This window comes from Boleophthalmus pectinirostris, unplaced genomic scaffold (genome assembly GCF_026225935.1).
Source record: "Boleophthalmus pectinirostris isolate CB_2022bp ecotype Guang Dong unplaced genomic scaffold, ASM2622593v1 HiC_scaffold_3, whole genome shotgun sequence".
In the NCBI taxonomy this organism is placed as follows: domain Eukaryota; kingdom Metazoa; phylum Chordata; class Actinopteri; order Gobiiformes; family Gobiidae; genus Boleophthalmus; species Boleophthalmus pectinirostris.
This window is the reverse complement of record NW_026571299.1, coordinates 43,932,799-43,955,528: the sequence shown is the minus strand read 5'-3', so window position 1 is coordinate 43,955,528 and position 22,730 is coordinate 43,932,799. Positions and strand designations below refer to the sequence as shown.

Sequence of the window (22,730 nt, the reverse complement as noted above, 5' to 3'; positions counted from 1 at the left end):
TACAACTTCAAACAGGCTTACGCAGAGTGTCAGTGCTGCTGTCGTGGCTGTGCTGCATCTTTTCTGGCCTGACATCTGAAAACATGTTGACCCTCACGCTCAGACACATTGCACGGGTAAGTACCGTGCAGCAGAAGTGCATATCACTTTATTTTAAATGTTTATTCGCGTTGCGTAACAGAGAGACAGGTTTCGTGATGGTGGATAGCTAGCTCATGCCTTAGTCAATTAACCTCATAACATAGCATTTAGGCATTAGTGAAAGGTTGTGTCTGACAACTGAAACAAATGCTAAGTGTATATGTTAGTAACTATCTGCAGTCTTTCTTGGCGTGTTTTGGTACTAAATCGCCTATGGTTAGCTTGTGTGCTAGCATAGTTATAGTGATAGCTTGTGGAGCATGCCACAGCTGCACGCTGTGTGTCCACGCAATGATGCAACAGCCACAGCTCAATTTCATCATGAGGGGGAAAAAGAGATCATAAACAGGTCTGACCTCGCTTCTACACTTGCACTGGAATGACATTTATGATTTGTTATCAAAGTCAAGGCGTTTCTAGCTGTAATGATTTGCCAGTGTTGACAGTCTGTAAATAACCAAATATTCCAGTTGATATCAGCGCCGCAGTAGGTTACAGATAAAGTTCACTTCAGGCGTTTCATGAATAACATGATAGAGCTCGTTATGGGGTCCGCCCTCTGTCACGATCAAAGTGCAAAGTATTTCTGACTCTCGCTTTTTCCCTGTACCCAACAATTATTAACTTCTTGTATGCATAAGATTTGGATAAGAATTTATTTTAAGAAATCAGATTGTTATCGTTAGATTATTATTGCAAGTTTTGAAATGATGAATTGCATACTCTTCAAATACAGTTTCATAAGATCCAATGACAACTCATGTTTGAGATGCATTTTAATATAATACTCGGGATTAACACAATATTAATTTGTTATATAAAATAAAATAAAGCTTTGTGGACTGGATAGTATTTTGTAGCTCATATTTAAGTCAATTAGCTAATAAGTAGACAGAGTAAAAGAGAAAATCAACACCTGCTTGCAGCACTTGTCACAGGGCATAGAAAAAGTATTGTTAAGCTGTAAAACGTAAAAAGTTTTGTAATCACAGCGGCTGCAACTAGAAAAATGAAGAATAGTAATGTAATGATAGAATATTGATATTTTATCCCAACTTAATTAACACCTCATACAGTGTCTGTGACACTTCCGATGGGTGTCACTTTTCACAGAACTTCAGTTCATGAACTTCATGCTGAATTTATTAATTTTTTTTTTTATTCTAGAAATGGTTCAGTGTGATATTATAATCTTAAATGTCTGATTTTCATATATAACTTGATCATTTTGAGTTATCAGGCCATGTTTGTAACTTTTATTTATAGCCTCATTTTCTGAAACTTTATGATGTGACCCATTTTACGAAGCCCCAGTGGCGTGTAGTCAGTCCTAGTTTTGCAAGTCAAGCCTGGACTCGGCAAGTGGCACAGATGTGTGTGTGACACTGGTCTCATGTCTGCATGCTCTTCTTATTGGTGCTGATTAGTTTTCAGTGCATTTTAATTTACTTCAAACAGGCTCACAAGACCTTAGTTTTTTTAGTGAAGACGTGGTGTTCTCACTCTGTGTCAGAGAGAACCTGACCTGCATTTGTTTTTTCACTTTTTCCACAGTTTAAGAATTTGTATTTTGACTGGTCCATCAATTTATGTAATTCTGTAAGTTTAATTGCAGATAATTCCGTAACATTTTCTATTAAATTCTTGGTTGCTTTTACTGTACTATACAATTCTACATTCAACTTTTAAAACGTAAAGAAACCTACCTCTAAATAGCTTCTAGCATCTGTGTCTGGAGGGCATCCTTAACATTTTTAACTTGAAAATGTTTTTGTCTGCCTACACTTTTAATTTCTATGTGACGAAACATTTGAATTCAGTTTTTCTTTCTCCCCCACATTTAATTTTTTATGAGATTTAGGATCTCTTCCTACAGGCCAGGTTGTGGTCGTTGCAGGTAGCAGGTTACATAATGCACATCGAAAAGGACACTTGACACATTAACATACACAGTCATTTATGTTAACACTGCCAAGTGATGTGTATGAAACTAAAACATTTTTTTTGTTTGTTTACTGTTGTAAATTACTCCCAGAATCAACATTTTCTTATTCGATTTTTCAATGTTGGATCACATCTTGACAAATTTTTCAGCTTTCCTGTTTGTGTTTCTTCCCATAGCATAAATTTCCTTCCACAGTCTGTAAAGGGCATGTACCTGATTTTTTTCCCTGTGCATTTGAGAAAACTTTGTCTTGCCCCATATAAGCAGCTCTTGAGGTCAGAATAAGTTTGCTGCAGGCGGTCTGCATCTTTTTTTTTTTTTTAATCTGATAATCAGAAAGCGCATGTTAGCATGCTAGTCATTGTTAGCTCAGACAGTACAAATCAGGTATAGCGCTTTTCACTGGACTGCGCTGACACCCTCTGACTTTTCGCGCCTCTTAACCTCGGCCACGTCCCTCCGCCTAGTGTCACCCAGACCAAATCACAGGCCAATTTGTAACGGATCACGCCACCATTAGCCTGTGACAGAGAGTGGAGATACTACATGTCCGACTGGTGAATGCCACTGCCCTGTTGACACCTGTACTATCTCGCCTCTGCTTGATTTAAGTCTGTCTCTTTTTTCTGATTGTTTGTTAAGGCCTTTTGATGGACAGCAGTCATCTGGAAAATTGACTCACCTCGGGAGCTGTGCAGGAAATGGGCACTAGGTGGATTAATGAACAGATTTTTCTTTGTTCTCCCCTTGCCGTCTTCTGCTATTGTTCTTTTGAGTCATGCAGTTTGACAGGAGAGGAAACCGCCAACAATTACCTTCTCATTGTCACAGACGCAGTACATCTGTGAAGCTGCCATTACCGGGAGCAAGGGCCCAGGTGGATGTGACTCTACCCGCCTCTTTTCTCATCGCTACCTTTTCATCACGACTCACCTTCAAATGACAGCGTAATCTACCGCCTAAAAATAGTCCCATCGAGACAGATCTGATGCTTTTGTCTTGGCTCTGCTTTCTTTAGATCAGTTCCTTGTGATTGTTAATTAATCTTTGGTAATGATGGAGGCAGGTGAGCAGAGGGGAGCGCCGCTGAGACCCATGTGTGGTCTTTATTTAAGCACAGAGCCGGGCGCTTGGCACACAGGGGTGATATTGATGTCAAGGCGAAAATAAAAAGCCCTGTGAACTGTTGTTGTTACAGGGAACAGAAAGTGCTGATAAAGGTGTAGCAGTGCAGGGCGAGGAGGAGATTCGCTGTCTGTTTTAGTGAAGGTGGCAGAGCAGGCGCTGTTGTTCCTCCCCAGTGTGTCCCAGCTGAAACGCAGACAGCCAAGGACAGTTCCTGTCAAGACTTAATGACCCGTGTGATTTCACAGTGAGAAGTGTGTCCTCAGAGGCAGCGCAGGCTGTCTCCCTGGGCCCTCGTCTCCTCTGCAGTCCCCCAGAGGGCCCCAGCCTGTGCAGCCTCTCCTGCAGTGAGTGAAGGCCAGAGACACTGTTACAATCAGGCTGTTAATGTGCCACTCAGGTGCGGCCGTGTCACCCCTCTCCCTCCTCTCCCTATGTGCCCCTGGGCTGCAGAGATGGAGCTGATCAACTGTGGAGACAGCTGTGGGGCAAAGTTTGGTGGAGTTTACACAATATTGAATATACAGCTCTCTAAGGATGCAACCATACAGTTTTCTCACGATTCGATACAATACGTATCTTGATACATGAGTCACAATATCAGTTAGATTTTGATGTGTTGTAAGTCCAAGAAAAAAGCAATTATTATGTTATTTTTTTCTGCTAATGAGCTAAATTAATGATATTAACATTATGACATTATTAACATTTTGATATTAACATGAAACATCACTTTTTAATAAATTACAGCACAACCACTGTAACATGTTGTACATGTGAAGTGTTTAAATTCATTTAGATTAGTGATTTGCAACTTGGCATTTTTAGTCAGTGAAAAGTTTTCTTAGGAGAAAATTTTTTAAGAATGTATTGTTAATATAGACTGCTATGGGAAATACACTGTCAGAATTTTTATTTTTGGATGATGATTTGATGATTTATTTTTGATTTATTTATTTATATATTTTATTTTTATTTTCCTCCTGACTAGATAAAACCCACATCTGTTAGAATATTTCACATCTTTGGAGCTGTTTACTCAGAAACAACATAATAGTTAATAGTTTTATAGTCCTGACATCTTAGGACATTCTGGGTAGGCACATACAGGTGTGTATAGAATCATGACACTTGTATTATATCGAATATTGTTGCACTGCTCGGTATTACAGCCCTAAATGGCGTGATCTAGAATAGAAATTTGGAATCCTTTTATCAAATTGTTTGTTTCAGAGATTTTAGAATAAAACAATGTGTCACATTTAAATTTTAAATGACACATAAAACCATGTAGAGGTAAAAAATTGCTTCAGCTTCCAGTGAGTACATTAAGAATGTGATAAAAATAGAACACAAAAAATAATAATTCTGAAATTATGACAATAATTGAAATTATTCTTAACTTTGGGTCGTAGATACAGTAGTTGGAGCAATTCATTTCTAATATACATTTATGTTTGTGTGTATTTTTTGTGTTTTTGGTTTATTTTTTTCTTCCCCCATGCAATAAGCCTTGTGCTAATTATGTTTTGCTATTATCTCCATCAAGAGGTCACCTCTCCCATAGCGCTCACAAATGATAATTACAGGTTCTGTACGAGGGTCTCTGTAGTTTTCTATTTATTGTGCTCAGTAATCTTGAGCCACTGTAAAATGATAAAGACCACGCTTAAATACTTGTAGAAGCCACAGAAGTGGAGATGATTGTGGACTCTGCTCACTTCATGATGAGGCGGTGCAGCAGAAGTTGGCAGCCTGAGTCCAGATTAGATAAGCAGGAAGTGCTGAATGTGTTCTCTTTGTGCCTGTGTCTGTACACTGGGGCTGTAAAGGCGCTCCTTCCCTTTGCACTAGTGCTGATAGAAGCAAAATTGAACAACTGCTGATTATTGATATCATGCAAACATGCCAGTTTCTAATTAGAGCGGGTTTCGTATTAGGAGGCATGAAAAGTTGATGAGCGGACAGGGTTTAAATACTTTATTTGGGACAGAAAATGTTGCTGAGCAGAATTTTCCATTACATTTTGGTTGATTAATTTCAGGGACATTAAATTGACTCGAGGCCTTTTGCGATTTCTAGTATCTTGTTATATGAATTTTCGTTTACATTTCACACATTGTGGCTCCTTTCTCAACCTAATTTATTTGCTACCACACAAATTCACAATAAGCTGTTATAAATCAAATGGTATTGCCTAGATTCCATCTCTAACTGTTGCTCTCCCCTAGCCCCTGTGCCAGCGGTCCTCTGTGCGTGTGTGTGCGCGGGCACAGCATGCAGCCACCCGCTCTGTGGATGATGAGCGGCCCTGGACCGGGCAGGAGAGCCTGGCAGAGGATGACCCTGAGATGTGGGACCTGCTGCTGAAGGAGAAGGACAGACAGTGCCGCGGCCTGGAGCTCATCGCCTCAGAGGTGAACATGAGCCGTCATAACTACAAGCACCACCAAGACACTTATGATGACATATATTACATAATTACTGAACAGCTAGAGTTGGCTCATATACTGAAAAATGTTTATCTTTAAATTCTTTTAGACACTAATATTTTGCGATCAACATTCCCGGGGGGTGTGAAGCTAACTGATGCACTGCTCTGTTATAAGCTCTGTTACTCAAGTTAGACTTTAACCTGAGCTTTATTTTAACAATCTTCCCAGAAATAGGTGACTTGGTTGGAACTACAACAGGTGAGATGATTTGTGCACATAAACAAATCTCTCACACATAAAATTATAGTCACATAAGCATTAGTTAACAGTTTTTCAGTTCCTCACTTTTATGTCGAAAAACAAACATCTAAACAGAACGCTTGTATTCATTACAAGCTCCCGTGAATGTGTTGTTTAAATTAATGTTGTATTTTCATAAAACCTTTTGTTCGTGTGTGCAAATATGTATAGTGTCACTATGGTAACTGCTGAACATCCAACCAATAGAGATACATGTGGAACACTCCCAGTGTGATGTCAATGCAAAGTATCAATAGTCAAAACTAGAACATTGAGTAGGCTTTAATACGGCATACTAAAATAAACAGAAATAAAATAAATAAATAAAGTTTATATTTCAGCCTTGAACCTCAACTGAAACATTTACAGTCTTGTTTTTGTGTATTTCTGATGGATTCTCATCATATCGTCTGAAATACTATTGAGTGAATCAATAAAACATTCAGATATTAATGTTAATATTTCCCAACCCTATTGTATCACAAGCATTTTATTTCCCAAATTGCTATCTTTAGATAGAATAATATTTCTAAATGTTTCCTTTGTTACACAGCTTTTTTGGTTAAAAAATTAAAATGACATAATAAACTTGCATTAAAAATTTATATCCTCAAAACCTTTCTCTCATAAACACAAAAATTGTCTGCAACTAAAGTGGACTTTCTTTCTCAAATAAACAGCCATTACATAACCGTAACATTGGCCCCATGAACTTTGTGTTTTAAATAACAAATCATTATTGACCTTCCTTCATTCATTATTCAGCCGTTGACTGTGTGGGTTCAGGATGCAGAAAGTAAAACAAAAATTCAGATTGATTTTATTTAACGTTGGCTGAGAGAAAAGACATGCCACTACTCAAGACCAGTGCATCTTATCTCGCAGTGTAGTGGAGTATATCAGCTGCACAAAGCCTGACCACTGGACTGGGAGATAGAGCTGAGATCTTTATTTCACCTGTTGGTCTCTCGTTCACCCCACTCCACCGGCTCACACAGTACATTTTCTACACTCTTTACTTCCCCTGTTTATGTGTGTGCCGCCAGAGTGTTCACATAATGTAAGACACACATCCTCAGAGCATTCAGAGTTTTCAACTAGAACAAGATTTGAGTTCAGAGTAAACAGAAAACAATGGAAATGTAGTAGAATAAAGAATTGAATTGAAATGCAAGATGGAACATGTGCCTTTACAGTTTATGCAGAGTCAACTGAACATGGGATGTTAGTTTTTGTCATATACTCAGGACACATTATATCATAAAGAGCTCTTTTAGGTTGCAAAATGTTTTTATTTGTAGGGACTGGCAACTCAAACTGAAGAACTCATTCTACATTTTATTTAATCACCCGGAGAAACAAAATATATTGTCTAAACTAACTTAAAGCAATGAAGAATGTTTTACAATTGTGAATATGTCTATTTAATATCAAAAGCCAATATGAACATAGAGTCATGAAGTTAATTTACAAAAATAACAATTTCATAACATAATCATAACATTTAATACATTGAATTGTAACACTTTTTTTCAACTATAAACATTTGCCTAACAGAAAAATATGATTTATTATTTATTTGGATTGTAACTTCGAAAAGCTTTTGTTGTACACTGATTTATTAGTTTTATAGATTTTTAAACAACTGTGTAAATAATTGTTTAATCATTGTAATTTCAATTATGATTAAAGCTATTTAATTCACATCACTGGATGCAGATGTATTGTCACTATGAGCTTTATGATGGACAGGGCCTGGCAGATGTACTGAGCAGAAAGCTGTTGCTGCCACTGCTCCTGTCGACCTCAAGGGTGTAAAATTTGCATAACCTCAGTCAACAACAAACATCAAGGAATCAGAGGAATTTATACAGTTTTGGTCCCAGCTTATGACAACGCAGTAATGATTTGTGACAAGTCCATTTGGATTGGCATTCCTCGCTAAATCCACCTTTAAAATTGTGCTATTTAAAGGTGCACTATGTAACTTTTTGGTTGGGGGTCCTTCAATTGTTTGTTTCTATGGATAGAATGTTCTGCAGTATGACATTAAACAGCTCTACATTGCATTTACCAAATTCCAAGTGGTTTTATTTTTAAAAAAAATTGTCTCTACACAGATCTGATCTGACCTGTAACTTGGAAAATAGAGAGGTTTAATACCATACTGTGAAACATTCCAAACAAAGCAAGAACATCTCCATGGAGAAAAGCATCTGACGGACCCTCCACCAGAAAAAACACACTATGCACCTTTAATGTTTCAGTCATTTTGTTGCCTGTTCTTTCTACTAGAAAATGCATAAAGGTCCATTGTGTTATTTGAGATCCTCTGCGGATACAAAACATTGGGGGGTGTTATGTTAGGTCTATGCAAGTGCAGGAGTTCACCGCTGTAATGATTGTCTTTAGCTTTAGGCAGATTTCTCACTTATCACTTAACAGACTTTAATTTGCCTCTTTTGTCCCCTCTGTCCACTGGCTGCATTGATCTAAACCTGTGTGTTTTTTTCTTCACACAGAACTTCTGCAGTCGCGCCGCTCTGGAGGCTCAGGGCTCCTGTCTGAACAACAAATATTCTGAGGGTTACCCAGGGAGAAGGTGAGACGTGCCCCCAGCTTATCAAACAGTGCAGCCATAGATCTACATTTATTCCACGTCTTCTAATGGTACATTCAAATCACACAGACATTATTCAGGCCTGAGCTCTGCCAAAGACACTTCCTGAGGGGATACATTCAAAGAATCTACCAGCCCAGCTTCATCTTTTACATGTTTTCTTACGTCCCTTAGATCATTTCCATTTATCAACAGCAACCAGAGGGTTTTGTGGACTACTAATGTTATAGAAGGCAGGAACTAGTGTCAGGAAATCTGTATCTTTGCAATGGCTATTCTATTCTATTCTGTGTTAAATTTTAATAAAAAAAAAATAATGACAATGGAATTGTAATTCTTTCAATATTGCAGACCGGTTTAGTCAACAAAGGTGCATGTCCAACTTGTACTAGAGTTGTGAGTAGAGTATTGATACCCAGTAACTAATCAATGGTAAATAAGGTATATAAACTAGATAGAAAATTGTAAATAGAAATTGTGTAAATATGGAAAATGTTTTAAGGAATAGTCTTGCTCTAAATCAGAAGTAGTAGATCAACTAACTAACATAGAGTACTCAAAAAAGTGGAAACTAGAATCTATGGCTTATTTATATAACGCATACAAAACTGTTTTCCTTTAAGCTTAAGATTTCTGCTGTTGAACTGTTCTTTGATGAGCGTGTGAATGAAAGTGTTTACCATAATTTCTTTTTTGTCCATTGAGATTGTGTAGATTGTGATTTCCCGTTTCCCCCTCCCTCTGTGCAGGTACTATGGTGGAGCTGAAATAGTGGACCAGATTGAGCTGCTTTGTCAGAGACGAGCTTTGGATGCGTTTAACCTGGACCCTGCTAAATGGGGTGTCAATGTGCAGCCATACTCTGGCTCTCCGGCCAACTTCGCCGCCTATACCTCTGTACTCAACCCCCACGACCGCATCATGGGCCTGGACCTGCCCGATGGAGGACAGTCAGTACTCTCATCTCTTAGTTTTTTTTTTGTTTTTTTTGTGAAATAAGTTTCCATATTTTTTTACTGTAATTGGGCATGCATGAACATACTTGTTTTTTGTTTCACAGTCTAACTCATGGATACATGTCTGACGTGAAGAGAATTTCTGCAACTTCAATTTATTTTGAGTCTATGCCCTACAAGTTGAATGTAAGTGAATACTGCCCAGTAACTGCATATGAGACATAAGGGATTTTTTTTAAGTAAGATGATGGTCTTGTATTATAATGTATTTAAATAACAAGTGAAATAAATTTTAAAAATCCCATATATGACATTATTATTCTGTTAGTAGTGCAGTAGATCAGGGCCTATATTTTGTGGCTGCAGTCTTGTTGGAGCTCTAGTGTTGTAGTGTCTGATGAATGAGCGTGAGAGTGGGGATGTCCAGGCCTGCTGATGTATGGTCAGCCAGGACCCCTCTGTGAGAGGGATAATGGGAAATCGACAGGCTGCTGGCCAGCACCACTGGCTCTGTCCTGGCCACGAGCAGCGTGATGGAGTGAGGGGGCAGCTACACAAGTGTCCCACAGACACAGGAGATGATCAGCTTGTCTAAGGAAACACTTCTGTGTCTTTCCTTCTGTTTCCTCACTGCTCCTCTATCCAGGCAAATGCAAATGATTTTCTCTCTTATTTTGACTTTTCTCTGCTTTATGTGGAGGAATCAATTCAATCAATTCAAGATACAGTACTTTGAGTGTTGACGTTTATCCTGGTTTGGTTCTGTGTTTAATCCTGATTTTGATGTCTGCATTTCATATGGATAAAATAAGTAAACAAATGTTGGTTACAAACAGTCAATTATAATGTTTTGTATGAAGAGAAAATGCGTGCGTCTCTAAACCAGCCTCCTCACAGTTCAGTCACATAACGGCAGAGGATGGATTAGGATAAGTAGGGCTTCATTACTGCAATTGCTCCATCATCTCCCATGATACACTGCTGCAGGATAAACTAGCTCTATCATGTACTCCATTTCAGGAGCCAAAGTACTTCAGACTGTGCTTCTGGTGCAAATGTGCTCTTTTGGGATGGATGTTTGAGCTTGATCTTAAAACGTGTCATATCTTTTAAGCGTGATCCTAACAGTTCTCTAACAGTTCCTCTCTGTGCCCCTCCCAGCCCTCTACAGGACTTATAGACTACGACCAGATGGAGATGACGGCCAAGCTGTTCCGGCCCAGGCTCATCATTGCTGGCACCAGCGCCTATGCCCGCCTCATTGACTACGCCCGCATCAAGAAGGTGCACTCACACTCCATACAGTCTGCACTCTCTGGCTCTCTGTGCAGCTCTGTCCAACTGTAAAACCAATGCTTTGTTCAAGAACACATTTCACACTTCTCCAACAAAGTTCTGTTCTGAAAGATAATGTCCAAATATGGCCTGGGGGCCAAATGTGGCCCTCAAACCAGTAATAGTTGTCCTTGAGGTCTTCTGCTGAATTGAATTTTTTTATACAAATCACTAGCTCTGGTGACCAACAGGCTGTGGCCCTGCACTCCAAATATGTTTCAATATGTATGCACATAACACTTTGTCAGCAAGAGCAGAGGGAACCTAGAATGCGCATGAACATGTGTTGATGTACTTAAATGTCCTCTCATATTAATGATTTTAAAAGCTTTATTAGAATTAATATGTGGAAGGACAATTATACAGACTATACTTAAAATGCACCAGGTCTCTCATTGTGGACATTTCCATTGTTCGAACTAAACACAGACCACTCTTGCTCAGACCACTCTCAAAAGCACTCATCTCTTTTTATTTTTAACCGTTTCAAACACAACAGCCGTTTTAGCCTGTGTGCCCAGTGCCCACAACGCGCCCATGCTCTCTCCCTCTTGTTCCTCCAATAGCCCTCCCCACGAGCACGCACACTTATTCACACACACTCATGCTCTGACATTGCACAAGAGGCTCCTCCATCCACTGTGTTCACCCACCACACAACCTTCTCATTGTCTCTATGGCTGCCTCTCTTTTGTTCCCTAGCCCCACTTTAGCCACCGCCATCAGATGGACTGTCCCACCATTACGGAGCTGTGTTTTTATTAAGCACCATAACTGCTTTGTCACTGGGCTTGAAGAAGGGCCATATTTTCACCCTGGCATCTCTCCGCGGAACAGTTTTATAGCGAAATCTGCCGCCCGGGCTCCTCTCCAGCCTTTTAGCATTGTGTTACCTAGATTGGACCGGCCACAAATTCACTTTTTGGCTTTTCGACTGCACGTGATCTGTGATATAGGCGTCTTTCCCTGCAGTAACCTCAGCATGTTTTCCAAGGCACATGGACTGATCCTGTTCAGATAGGAGTGCAGAGGAGATTGTCATGATAATGCATATTAATTGGAGCAGTAAAAAGATTGTTTACTTCTCTGATCATGCGCCAGAGACTCATTTGCATGTTAGTGAGCTATTTATTGTTTGTGCCTATTTCAATAAGTGCTGGCAAGAGACGGAGAGGATTTATTGAATTATGCTGTAATATTTTGGGCCTCTGAAGATTGCGAACAGCATAATTACATCGGCTTGGTTTGAAATATGTGCCCTTTGGAAAGAAAGGTACCGCTAACATGTGTAGATTGAGCTATCAAACACTGACTGCAGGAAAATCTAAACTTATTAGTACAAACAAATTGTTCCTTATATTTCTTGTGTCATTTTACCAGCCCGAGTGGATTTGATTAAAGAGGGTGCTGCAAATAACTTGTAGTTGTAACACTTTTGGGGAGGGGTGATTTTGAAAAAGAAAATTACATATGCAAATATGGTTCAGTTCATAAGAAATCTCACTTTAAAAGCATTAATCACTTGTTTTCCCATTTCTGCGCTATGTGGAGAATAATGCAGTGATATAAACAGTGTACTTTACAAAATCATCCTAAAAGTTGGTCTAGCACAGAAGAATGAATCGAAGGCTAACTCAAACAACAGATAATCCAGACTAATGTGTGTGTGCTGAACTGAGCACTGGTAAACTGACCACTTAATCCTGGTGTCTCTCACAGCTCTGCACAGACATTAAGGCCTACTTGCTGGCAGACATGGCCCATATCAGTGGACTGGTGGCAGCTCAGGCCATCCCCTCTCCTTTTGACCACGCTGACATCGTAACCTCCACTACACACAAGTCTCTACGAGGAGCAAGGTAGGTCACACAAGAAGCTCCACTGTTACTTTTCTTTAAACAAATAACATTCTGTATTTTTTTTTTTTTACAGGGCTGGTCTTATTTTCTATCGAAAGGGTGTGCGCTCTGTGGACAAGAAGGGCAAGGAGACTCTTTATGATCTGGAAGATAGGATTAACTTTGCTGTATTTCCCTCACTGCAGGGAGGACCTCATAATCATGCCATTGCTGGTGTCGCTGTGGCCCTCAGACAGGTCAGAAAAACACTTTAGTCACTTGATTCCATTAAATAAAAAACACACACAAAAGGATAATAAACAGCATACAGCGTGGGTTAAACATTCTGCCAACCAATTAAATGCACACATTCTCTTGACCTGTTATGTTTAATTGAGAAAAAGTGTTATTTTCTGTATGGTAAAGCAAAACCATGTCACTAATATCAATAACCGGTTTGTATATGTCTTTTTATTTGACACAAAAGACTTAACTGTTCAGCTGTTACTTTGGTTGTGTGGTCCCCAGGCTCAGTCGCCCATGTTCAAAGAGTACATCGCTCAGGTGATAAAGAACTCTAAGGCCATGGCAGCAGCCCTGCTCAGTAAAGGCTACACTCTGGTGTCAGGTAATGGGCCCTGGTTTTAAACATGTTTTTAAACAACACTTCTGTGTCAGAAAACCCCTGCATCACAGTCCCCCATTAATAACAATTGTGTTCTGCCACTACATCGTACAACGTACACATTTAAATTCATGACATGTCAATATGCTAATCTCACAGTACTTTCTATGTCATTGATGGAAATAAGAAAAGAGCGTAATGGCCATTTTCTAAGAGCAAATCCTTGTATGCTGTATTCAATGTAATCCACTGGCCTCAGCTCTTTTGTGAAGTAATACTTTCTATTGATTACATAAATGTAAGGATGCCATGTTTTTAAATTAAATAACTTTTGTATTTGTTGAGGATCACTATGTGCAAATCTGCAGTGAATATCTGACTTTTAAATACTGCTGTCTTAGGCGGCACTGACAACCATCTGGTCCTGGTGGACCTGAGGCCTAAGGGCATCGATGGGGCTCGGGCTGAGAGGGTTCTGGAGCTAGTGTCCATCACTGCCAATAAAAACACCTGCCCCGGAGACAAGAGCGCACTCACACCTGGCGGTCTGCGCTTAGGTGAGGCCCACTGCACACACATACACACACACAGACGCGCACATGCACACACACACACACGCACACAGTCTGTGTGAGGGTATTTAACAAGAGGCGCTGACAACATTGTTAGCATGTATGTATGATGGAGACATGAGGAGTTGGCATAATTTGCTTTGGTTACAGTGAATGATTTGATTTTTCACCTCACACTCATCTCCATCTACAGTTGTTTACAGATTAAAAGTTTTGTTTTTTTTGAGTTGTGTAATAATCAGGCCACAAGCATTCATGATGATTTATTAAACATGTTTGGATTTTTTATTATCTGCAGGAAGTGCAAGAGCAGCACAAATTTACAGATACCTCACTTAAGGCCAGATTTCAAATGCAGCTAGGTTCCAGCACAGACTGTATATATAAATGGACATGGCTAAAGCACTAGTCGCTGCGTTCCTAATAGGAAGTTCACATGTGGGCGCGTCCAGCTCCTTCTGACCCCAGCTTCCAGTGACACTGGGATATTGTCTCCCCTCTCTCTGCAACTGCTGCAGTGAGTCATTTTGGTCTTAAAATGTTCGTATTAACCCACTCTACATGATCCTACATGATCCTACGATTTTTCTTTCCTACATTTTGTCAATTTAAAAAATCATATTCATAATATAGAGCCTGGCTCCAAATTCGTCTCTGAATCCATTAGCATTATGAGCTTCGCTTGAGTGGAGCTGAACATTTTGGGTGATGTCACACTCACTTAGGCCACTTCTTTATACAGTTTATTAGTTTCACACTATGTACATGAAATTCATTTTTAAAGATATTTAACATGCCATACAGACAGCAGTTAAGTGTTTAACAGTGATAATTACACACAAAGTACATGCTCACCATTACTGGAATCTTCATACAAATAGTCACTCAAAGAGCTAAACCATTATTTAATATGTTGAATAAGTTATTGGTTAAGTCTAACGCTTCCAGGTGCTCCAGCTCTAACCTCCAGACAGTTCAAAGAGGCCGACTTTGTCCAGGTTGTGGAGTTCATGGATGAGGGCTTTAAAATTGCCCTGGATGTCAAGAAAAAGACAGGTAATTCTAAATTAGCATTTTGAATAATGGTTGATTGGTAACCTTTATTTTCCCATTTTACCGCTATCCAAGACTGTATGTAATCTTGGTATTATAGAAATCACTTTCCTCTCTGCAGCAAAACTACAAGACTTCAAGACGTTCCTGCTAGAGGATCCAGAGACCGTGGGGCGCATTGCTGATCTACGGAAGCGCGTGGAGGTGTTTGCCAGACCTTTCCCAATGCCTGGTTTTCATGACCATTAATCCCCCAGCCCTGAGGAGGGAGGAGCTCCGGCTTGGTGCCAGATCCAACTGAACAAGTGTCCTCAGGAGGAGTCAGAGGAGCAGCTTTTACCTGAGAAACAAAAAACTGATTCTGTCACATCTCTCTCTTTTTAAATGAGCAGATATTTTCAAACTCTACAGAATTTTTCTATCATGTTTTAAAATATCTCCTTTATCTATTTCATTTATGTGACACAGACAATACAATCATTATCATTTCATTAACCATTTAAGAAGTTCAAAATCATGTGAGGGTGAATTGATTAGTACACTACATACATACTCTAAAGACTTATGCTGGAAGGTCTTAATGATATATAGCAGCTAAACTTATGTCACTTAACTTGATTACATTCACTTTCTTTTTGTGATAACATTTTTATGTGACAAGTTGTATATTTCTATAGACTAATATAATTCCCAATATGTCTGTACTTGCACTCTAGTCTCACAATGAAACTGATGCTTTTCTATTTTCTTCAAAGTACAAACACAAGCATGGGTATATTTTTTTCTAAAAGTCCTAGTCTTATTCTGATTACATTTCCAAATCTGCAAGTCTTAAGGGCAAAGCTACAGTATACAAAACAGTACATTGTCTGTTCTTCCTACATATAGCTGTTAATAGTACTACTGTTTAATATTATGTTGAATGTTTACACAGGAGTTATGGGTTATGTGATTTGGACATAAACAATGAGCTAAACTTCCATTGAATCTCAGCGTTGTTGCGTATCTTTGAGACTCGTTTTCACTTTACAAACTGTAACAGTTTTCATTATCGCTGCAGAAGTGAATATCTCTTTGTGAAAAGGGTCTTTCAGCACAAACGACAAAATGGTGTCGAAAAAGTTGTGATTTTTCCACAAGGCACCACATGTCAAACGAACCAAAACATCATTGTTCACTTTGCCACAATGTACCAACAGAGTTTTCAAGTCTGTATGTTTTTCCTTTTTGGTCGGCTTGGCAACTATTGTACATTACATTTTCTGTCATTAACAAAGGTTTTAATAATATAACTTCTAATAAAAGGCAATTATTTAATTATTGCTCTGTTCATTTTTGCACTAATAAGACATAAAATCATACAAAATGTCATCAATTTTAGTGTTGATTATAGTATTTACTGTCATGTCACGGTTTCATTCTCCAGTAAATTGCTCTGAACCAACACAAAGTGAAAGCTGTACAGACATACAGTCTTTTCACTGACACCTCATCTTTATTTTGTCCCGTCTAATGTGAAAGGTTCTTTTCAAAGATGTACTTGAAATTGTGTTGAGTTGAAATAAACTCATGGAGCAATTTCATAATGTAGATAATTGTTAAATTGTAATCATTTTGAGGGATAATAACTTTTGATGAAAAATACATTTATTGAATCATCTGTTTTGGTTACTGTTACACACTGTCCCTTTGTAAATTAAGGGTCCTATATTATGCAAAATTGTTTATAAGCTTTTAGCCTTGTTAGAATGGCGCTTCATTATTAGTCTGTCTTCATCCCCTAAACTCTGTTGCTCTGTTACATTTCGTGATGTCATGAAGTGATAGTGGTAGCTTTCAAGTTAACACCTACATTTTACCTTTTGTTTATTTGAAAAAGGCGATTCCAGGGCTGAAATTATCGAAATGATTCTAGTGAAGGTGTATGGAGTTTAACACAACGGAGCACTTCTTGTGTTACCACTTCACAAAATCGAAGTGAAGTTGTTTTTAGTTTAAGAAAGAGAAAAACAGCCTAAATATCCAGGGTTTGTGTGTTACACAAGAGCAAATGAAACAAAACACAACTCCAGGTTTGTTTTTGATGATGAAACAACATTATAACATAGATCAGAGAATAGTGTAATTGGCCCTTTAAACACAACTTTGAGCCAGAATGCCTGGTGGGAAAATGTCTTGACATATAACAAATAAACAGTATTTCAACATTTGATCAGATCTCTGCTCATACACAACATTAATCAAAAGAGAGCCGATCCATCTCATTAGTTTAATGGAAACAATGAAAGACATGCATTAGAAATACAGTGAAGCATAAAGGAGTTATTTGAAAACAAAGAGTGAATGAAGCGGCGCACCACTGCACAGAGGAGCTGTAATTACACCATAATGATCATGTGTGGATCATCTCACATGTACAATAATCCTGATCCTGGCCCTAATCCACTTTTAATGCAGCACCTGAGGCCAAATCAAACAAATGGTTCTATCCTCCTAATGCCACAGTTAACTATGGCCATTTTATGCTTTGTGAAATCAATTCATTTGATCAAGACCCTTCTTGTCTGGTATTATGTGGCTTTTGACAAGGGAGTGTCCCCACAAACCATATCTTTCAAGTGTGTGCCTCAGGAAGGGCATCTGTCATATTTGTATATCTTTATAAATGTCTATATGGGAAATACAGGACACCACATTATTCCCCGTATTTGATTCTATTTTTTCAAGTTGCATAAACCCAGAGTGTTTATATAATAACATTCATTATATCAGACGTTTCACTGTGTTATAGGCATATAGGCACCATGGTGTAAAGAAAATACCATCTTTAAAATAATATAAATTTACAGATATTTTAAAACCAACATGATAAGTGCACAGGATATGTGAACTATTTAAAAAAATGAGCCTCACCACATTTGTATTGTGCCAGGCTGATTCAGAATATACATCTCTCGAATACTTAATGAAGATGTGAGGCTGGTCACTGCTGAATCTCCCAGAGTTCAGATGGGCATGATTGACAGGTGGATTAGTCAATTAGGGAAATGCATATGGATATCAAAACAGTTATGGGGAGAAAATAAATATCAAAGCACTAAACACTGAGGTAAGTGAAATTTCATTTCATTCAAAATGATAGATAACCAATGAGCTCCTTTTTCACATGTCACTTAAATAAAAGATTCTGATTGTGGAGTCATGTTTGAGGCTGGCTCAAGGCACAACAGAGGAAGTCGGGACCAGACTGATCCCTACAGTTTGAAAAGATCTTAGCTGGAAAGAAAAAACATGAACTGACCCTTAACTTGAGAATCATAAGCAAACAGAAAGACAATGGACTGTACAAGCTGGATTGCTTGTATGAGTCCACTGGGAGTTGAATAAGCGAATTAACCATTTCACATTCTCATTTTTTATAGGTGTATCTATGTGTAAACAAAGGCTCACCTTTATGAGTGCATCTGCTGCAGGCAGGAGCAATGAAGTCTGCCCAGTCAGCACTTTCATTGTCCCTGTGCCAGAGGTTGATATATTTAGCAGCTCATATTCCCAGGAAGTATTTAGACAGAATGAATGAAGGACAATTGTGTGTTTTACCCTGAGTTTAAGTTGAAGACCACCCACTGACTGTGTCCATGCATGTTTTGGTCTCTGCATTTTGTGAAAGTGGGAAAGGATCACATCACTTGATTATACGTATCTTGCCCAAGAGCATGCAAAATAAACCAATACATTACATTTGCACTAATAAGGAGCATTCATTACAACCCATCAAATGTGGAATGGATTTTTAAAATGTGAAATTACTTGAAGTTTCCCTGAGGAAGTAGAGGCCTACATCAGGATGAAAGGTCTATATCTGTTGTTGATCTACCCACCATTGCAAATTCTTATTTATACTAATCTGTGTCTAATATTACTATGTACTCTGCTGATTTGGGAGTAAATGGTCTCTCTCTTCCTCCTGCTGCTGCCTTAGTTGTTAGTACACACCTCTGGATCCAGTTTGAGATGCAAGTTTTACCACACAAAGAATTCTAAATTTTTACATTTTATATCAGATCTAACTGTCATCAGTTTGTTTACAGCCCTTCTTTAAAGGTGCTCTGTGTAGTATTTCTAGTGGATCGTTGCCACCCGCTCATCTCCATGGAAATATAGGCTCTATTCACATTTACGTCACAAACCAGGAAGACGTTTGGAAAGATACAATTACAACTTCCCAAGACCAGTTTTCTTCATCTCCATGTCACTGTAGCATTCTGTTATGCTTGACTAATCAGCAATTCCAACCATCCTTCAGTTTTCATCATTTCCCCACCGACACACAACTCCGAGCGCTCTGGGTACATGTGATTAGAAGAGACGAGGCGCCAAATTCAAGACGATTTCAAACAGCACGTACATATGCTATTCTGACCATAATGATTCACACTAACATCTTGTCAATGTCATGTTGATTTAAAAAGGAAAATTAATTTGTATAACTCTTATATACTCTATAAATATAGCATGAAGTACAATTTACCTTAAAAGTCACATAAATTGCACAAATCTAAGTTATATTTGGTATTTTGGTTTAAAGACTGGAAACAGTGTTGGGAAGGTTACTTTTAAAATGTAATCCCCTACAGATTACAGATTACACACCGCAAAATGTAGTTTGTAACATAATCCATTAAATTACTTAAAGTGAGTAACGTAATCTGAATACTTTGGATTACTTGATTTGCTGTAGAGAAGCAAAGACGAGGAAATCTTCACATGAGATGTTTTGTCTGTTAAAAGAAAATAAAAAGCCCAGACTTTACTGAACCAAATTAAAAATATTATTGATAGAAGAGGAGGAAACACGTCCACACAGCATGATTTAGTCCTGTTAAATCCTGTTTTAGACTTGGTTTAGTCCTGGTTTAGTCCTAGTTTAGTCCTACTTTAGACCTGGTTTAGACCTGGTTTAGTGTCCGGCAATGAGTGGAATTATCACTCAGGGAGGGGGGGGGATATAGCCCAAAATGTGAAAACAGGAAAATACCGTTGTGTAATCCATTTATTTCAACAAAATAACTGTAATCCAATTACCACTCACTGAAACAGTAACTGTAACTGAATACAGTTACTCATAATTTGTACTCTGATTACATAACTCCGGTACATGTAATCTGTTACTCCCCAACACTGACCACAGTATGGATTCAACTTATTTATACTTTACATTAGAATTCAGATCTGTGGAGAGTTGCTCCTATTCACAGAAGTGATAAGCAATAATATCTAGTGGACCCTCCACCAGAAAAGTTGCACAGTGCACCTTTAAATGGCTACATGGTTGAGATTGTTCACAGACGTATACTTAATACTGCAGTTCCATGGACTTGAGCACTTCACGTAAGGTCCTACCCAAACTGATCTTTTGTATTTATGGTGTCATAGAAGTATTCCTGACCCTGGCTTGAAGTTTTATCATGATACTAACACACTGAGGCAATGCAATTACTATGGGCAGTGAGCTCTGATATTAGCTGTCCCAAATACAGGTGCGTGTGTGGGAGCTATTATATGTGTGTGTACGTGTGTGTGTACGTGTATGAAGGTGTGTGAAGGCTATAATATGTGTGCATGTGTGTGTGTGTGTGTGTGTGTGTGTGTGTGTGTGCGTGTGTGTGTGAGACAGTGCATGACCTTGTGCTAATGCTGCAGTGCTGCTCCGGTGAGGCTGATTACCTGTCACACACAGACACAGGAGCCAGTGGGCAGGTGGGCTCAGTGGAGGGAGCTTAGTGCGCCCCCTTAAATGGACCCCATCACAGAGGGTCTATTAAGGGCCGTATTAGAGGCACCCAGGGGCCCGACATCCAGACAGTGGGTGCCATTATGAGGGTTTTATGTTGTTGTCTGATGTCCGCGGTCGTCTCCGTTTGGGAAAATGATCTCGTATGGGTTCAAAGGAGGAGAGCACATTTCAAAGCTGCCATTTAAAAGAAATCTATGTGGTGAATTTCACACACTAGACTTATAAACATTGATTTCCATGAATTATTATTGAAAACTGATTAAACCCCCCAAACATATTTGCTTTGTTAAAGTTCCTGTATTACACTATTTTCTGATTTCTGCTATAATGTTGTTTCCTCATCACAAACATCCCTGGAGTTGTGTTTTGTTTCATTCTCACATTTTAACACACAGATCCTGCATATTTGTGTGAGGTCATTTGTTAATACAGGAACTGCTCTACTGTGTTTTTAAAATCCATACCCCTTCACTATTGTTTGGTCAATGTGCGTAATATAGCACCTTTAAGGAGACACTGTAACTTTTTGGAGGTGACACCTGCATGATTCTAAAGAAATAGAAAGTTAAAACCATACTTCGGAACTTTCAAAATGGAGATAGATGAGTTTTATGCAATACCATATTCAAATATATCATCATATCACAGCCAAAGGAACAACATTACCATGGAGAAAAGCACGTGGAGGTGCAAGCCGCTCAGTGTTTTTCTGCATTTTTCACTGCTGATCCGAAATGAAAAAAGAACATGCTTTTATTTCATCTATATTTTGGCTAAAAGTTATGCACTGGGGCTTTAAAAATACATCATACTCATGTGACAAAACTGATAACATGACATTTCAATTAGTTCTGTGGTTTGTAATTGTGAATGGTGATTCATGCATCATTTATTATTATTATCTTGTTGGAATAGCAGAATAATTTAAGTCAACCTGAAGTTATTGAGCTATTGGTCAAACACAGACATATTCAGCTACACTTTTATAACAGTCTATAGTTTAGTCCAAACTATAATTTGTGACTAGACATTCACCACACTCCTACAGCAGAAATAGTTATGAGCTAGCTTGAGTAGATGCAGTGTGTGAGTGTGTTCAAGCCACTTTTAGATGCCCAGTGACCCACACTAAAATCTGTTTTGATAATGAAACTCTATTTTAATCATCATCTGTCCCCTCACATCTGACAGAGAGCAGCTCAGACTTTTCCCACAGGGGACACATTTGGGACATGTGAGGAAATAAATCACAATATTTGGAATGTAACCCACTAAACATGGTACATGACCTGGGTCAAAGCAACTGCACCATTTAATACACAAGGGTGTTTTTGTTATTTATCGTTTTGTTTCTGTTTGATCTAAAGTACAAAAGTCCATCCTCAATGATAGTGCTCAGTGTGTCACAATTTATCTAGTCACCCTTGTGTCCTCATTGTTCAGAGCCAAATTACAGGACTGGTCATCGAGCCAAGTCCAAGTCCATTCCTTTGGTCTGAGTCCAAGTCTGAGTCATTGGAATGACATTAGAGTCAAAGTCCAGCCCGATTAGGAAGAGTTTTCTTATTTATTGACTCTGATTTATTGACTTGTGTTCTTTTAGTGGACTCTGCGGTGAATTCATGCGGCTTTACTAATTCTTTTTCAAGAAGATATACCAAGGCAGTATAAAGACTTTAGAGCTCAAGTTCCAATCCAATTCCCAGTTCCCCAGCTTGACTCTCTGGGTGGATCATGAGTCCCAGTCAAGTCCCAGGTCATGTTGACTTGAAAAGGGAGTCATGAGTAGTGGACTCAAGCTAAAACTAGTGTAGAAAGTTACTCAGTTTTACTAATAACTTTCTACATTGTATAAGTATAGGACATTTCAGCGGTTTGTCATAAGAAGTGCATATTGTATTGTTAATTTCGATACCACACAAACACACACACGTTGTATTTTTTATTCTCAGTTATGTCCCAAGAGATTATTACATGGGAGTTTGTGC

At 38.7% G+C, this 22,730-nt stretch overlaps 1 protein-coding gene across 1 annotated transcript; it reads left to right on the top strand.

Moving 5' to 3' along the window:
- Positions 1-16,262, top strand: shmt2 (serine hydroxymethyltransferase 2 (mitochondrial)). The gene is made up of 12 exons (XM_020918538.2): positions 1-116; positions 5,443-5,628; positions 8,469-8,548; positions 9,316-9,516; positions 9,627-9,708; positions 10,684-10,806; positions 12,577-12,716; positions 12,790-12,952; positions 13,224-13,323; positions 13,722-13,877; positions 14,841-14,948; positions 15,067-16,262. The coding sequence occupies exons 1-12, from the start codon at positions 84-86 to the stop codon at positions 15,192-15,194; spliced, it is 1,500 nt and encodes a 499-aa protein (XP_020774197.1). The 5' UTR covers positions 1-83; the 3' UTR covers positions 15,195-16,262.
- The last annotated feature ends 6,468 nt before the right edge of the window (positions 16,263-22,730 follow it).

Bases quoted from the DNA above. Each gene is read 5' to 3' on its own strand.
- shmt2 (XM_020918538.2), top strand. From the start codon at position 84: ATGTTGACCCTCACGCTCAGACACATTGCACGG. The intron at 9,517-9,626 runs GTCAGTACTCTC...TTTGTTTCACAG, and splicing joins GACCTGCCCGATGGAGGACA to TCTAACTCATGGATACATGT. The intron at 13,324-13,721 runs GTAATGGGCCCT...CTGCTGTCTTAG, and splicing joins AGGCTACACTCTGGTGTCAG to GCGGCACTGACAACCATCTG.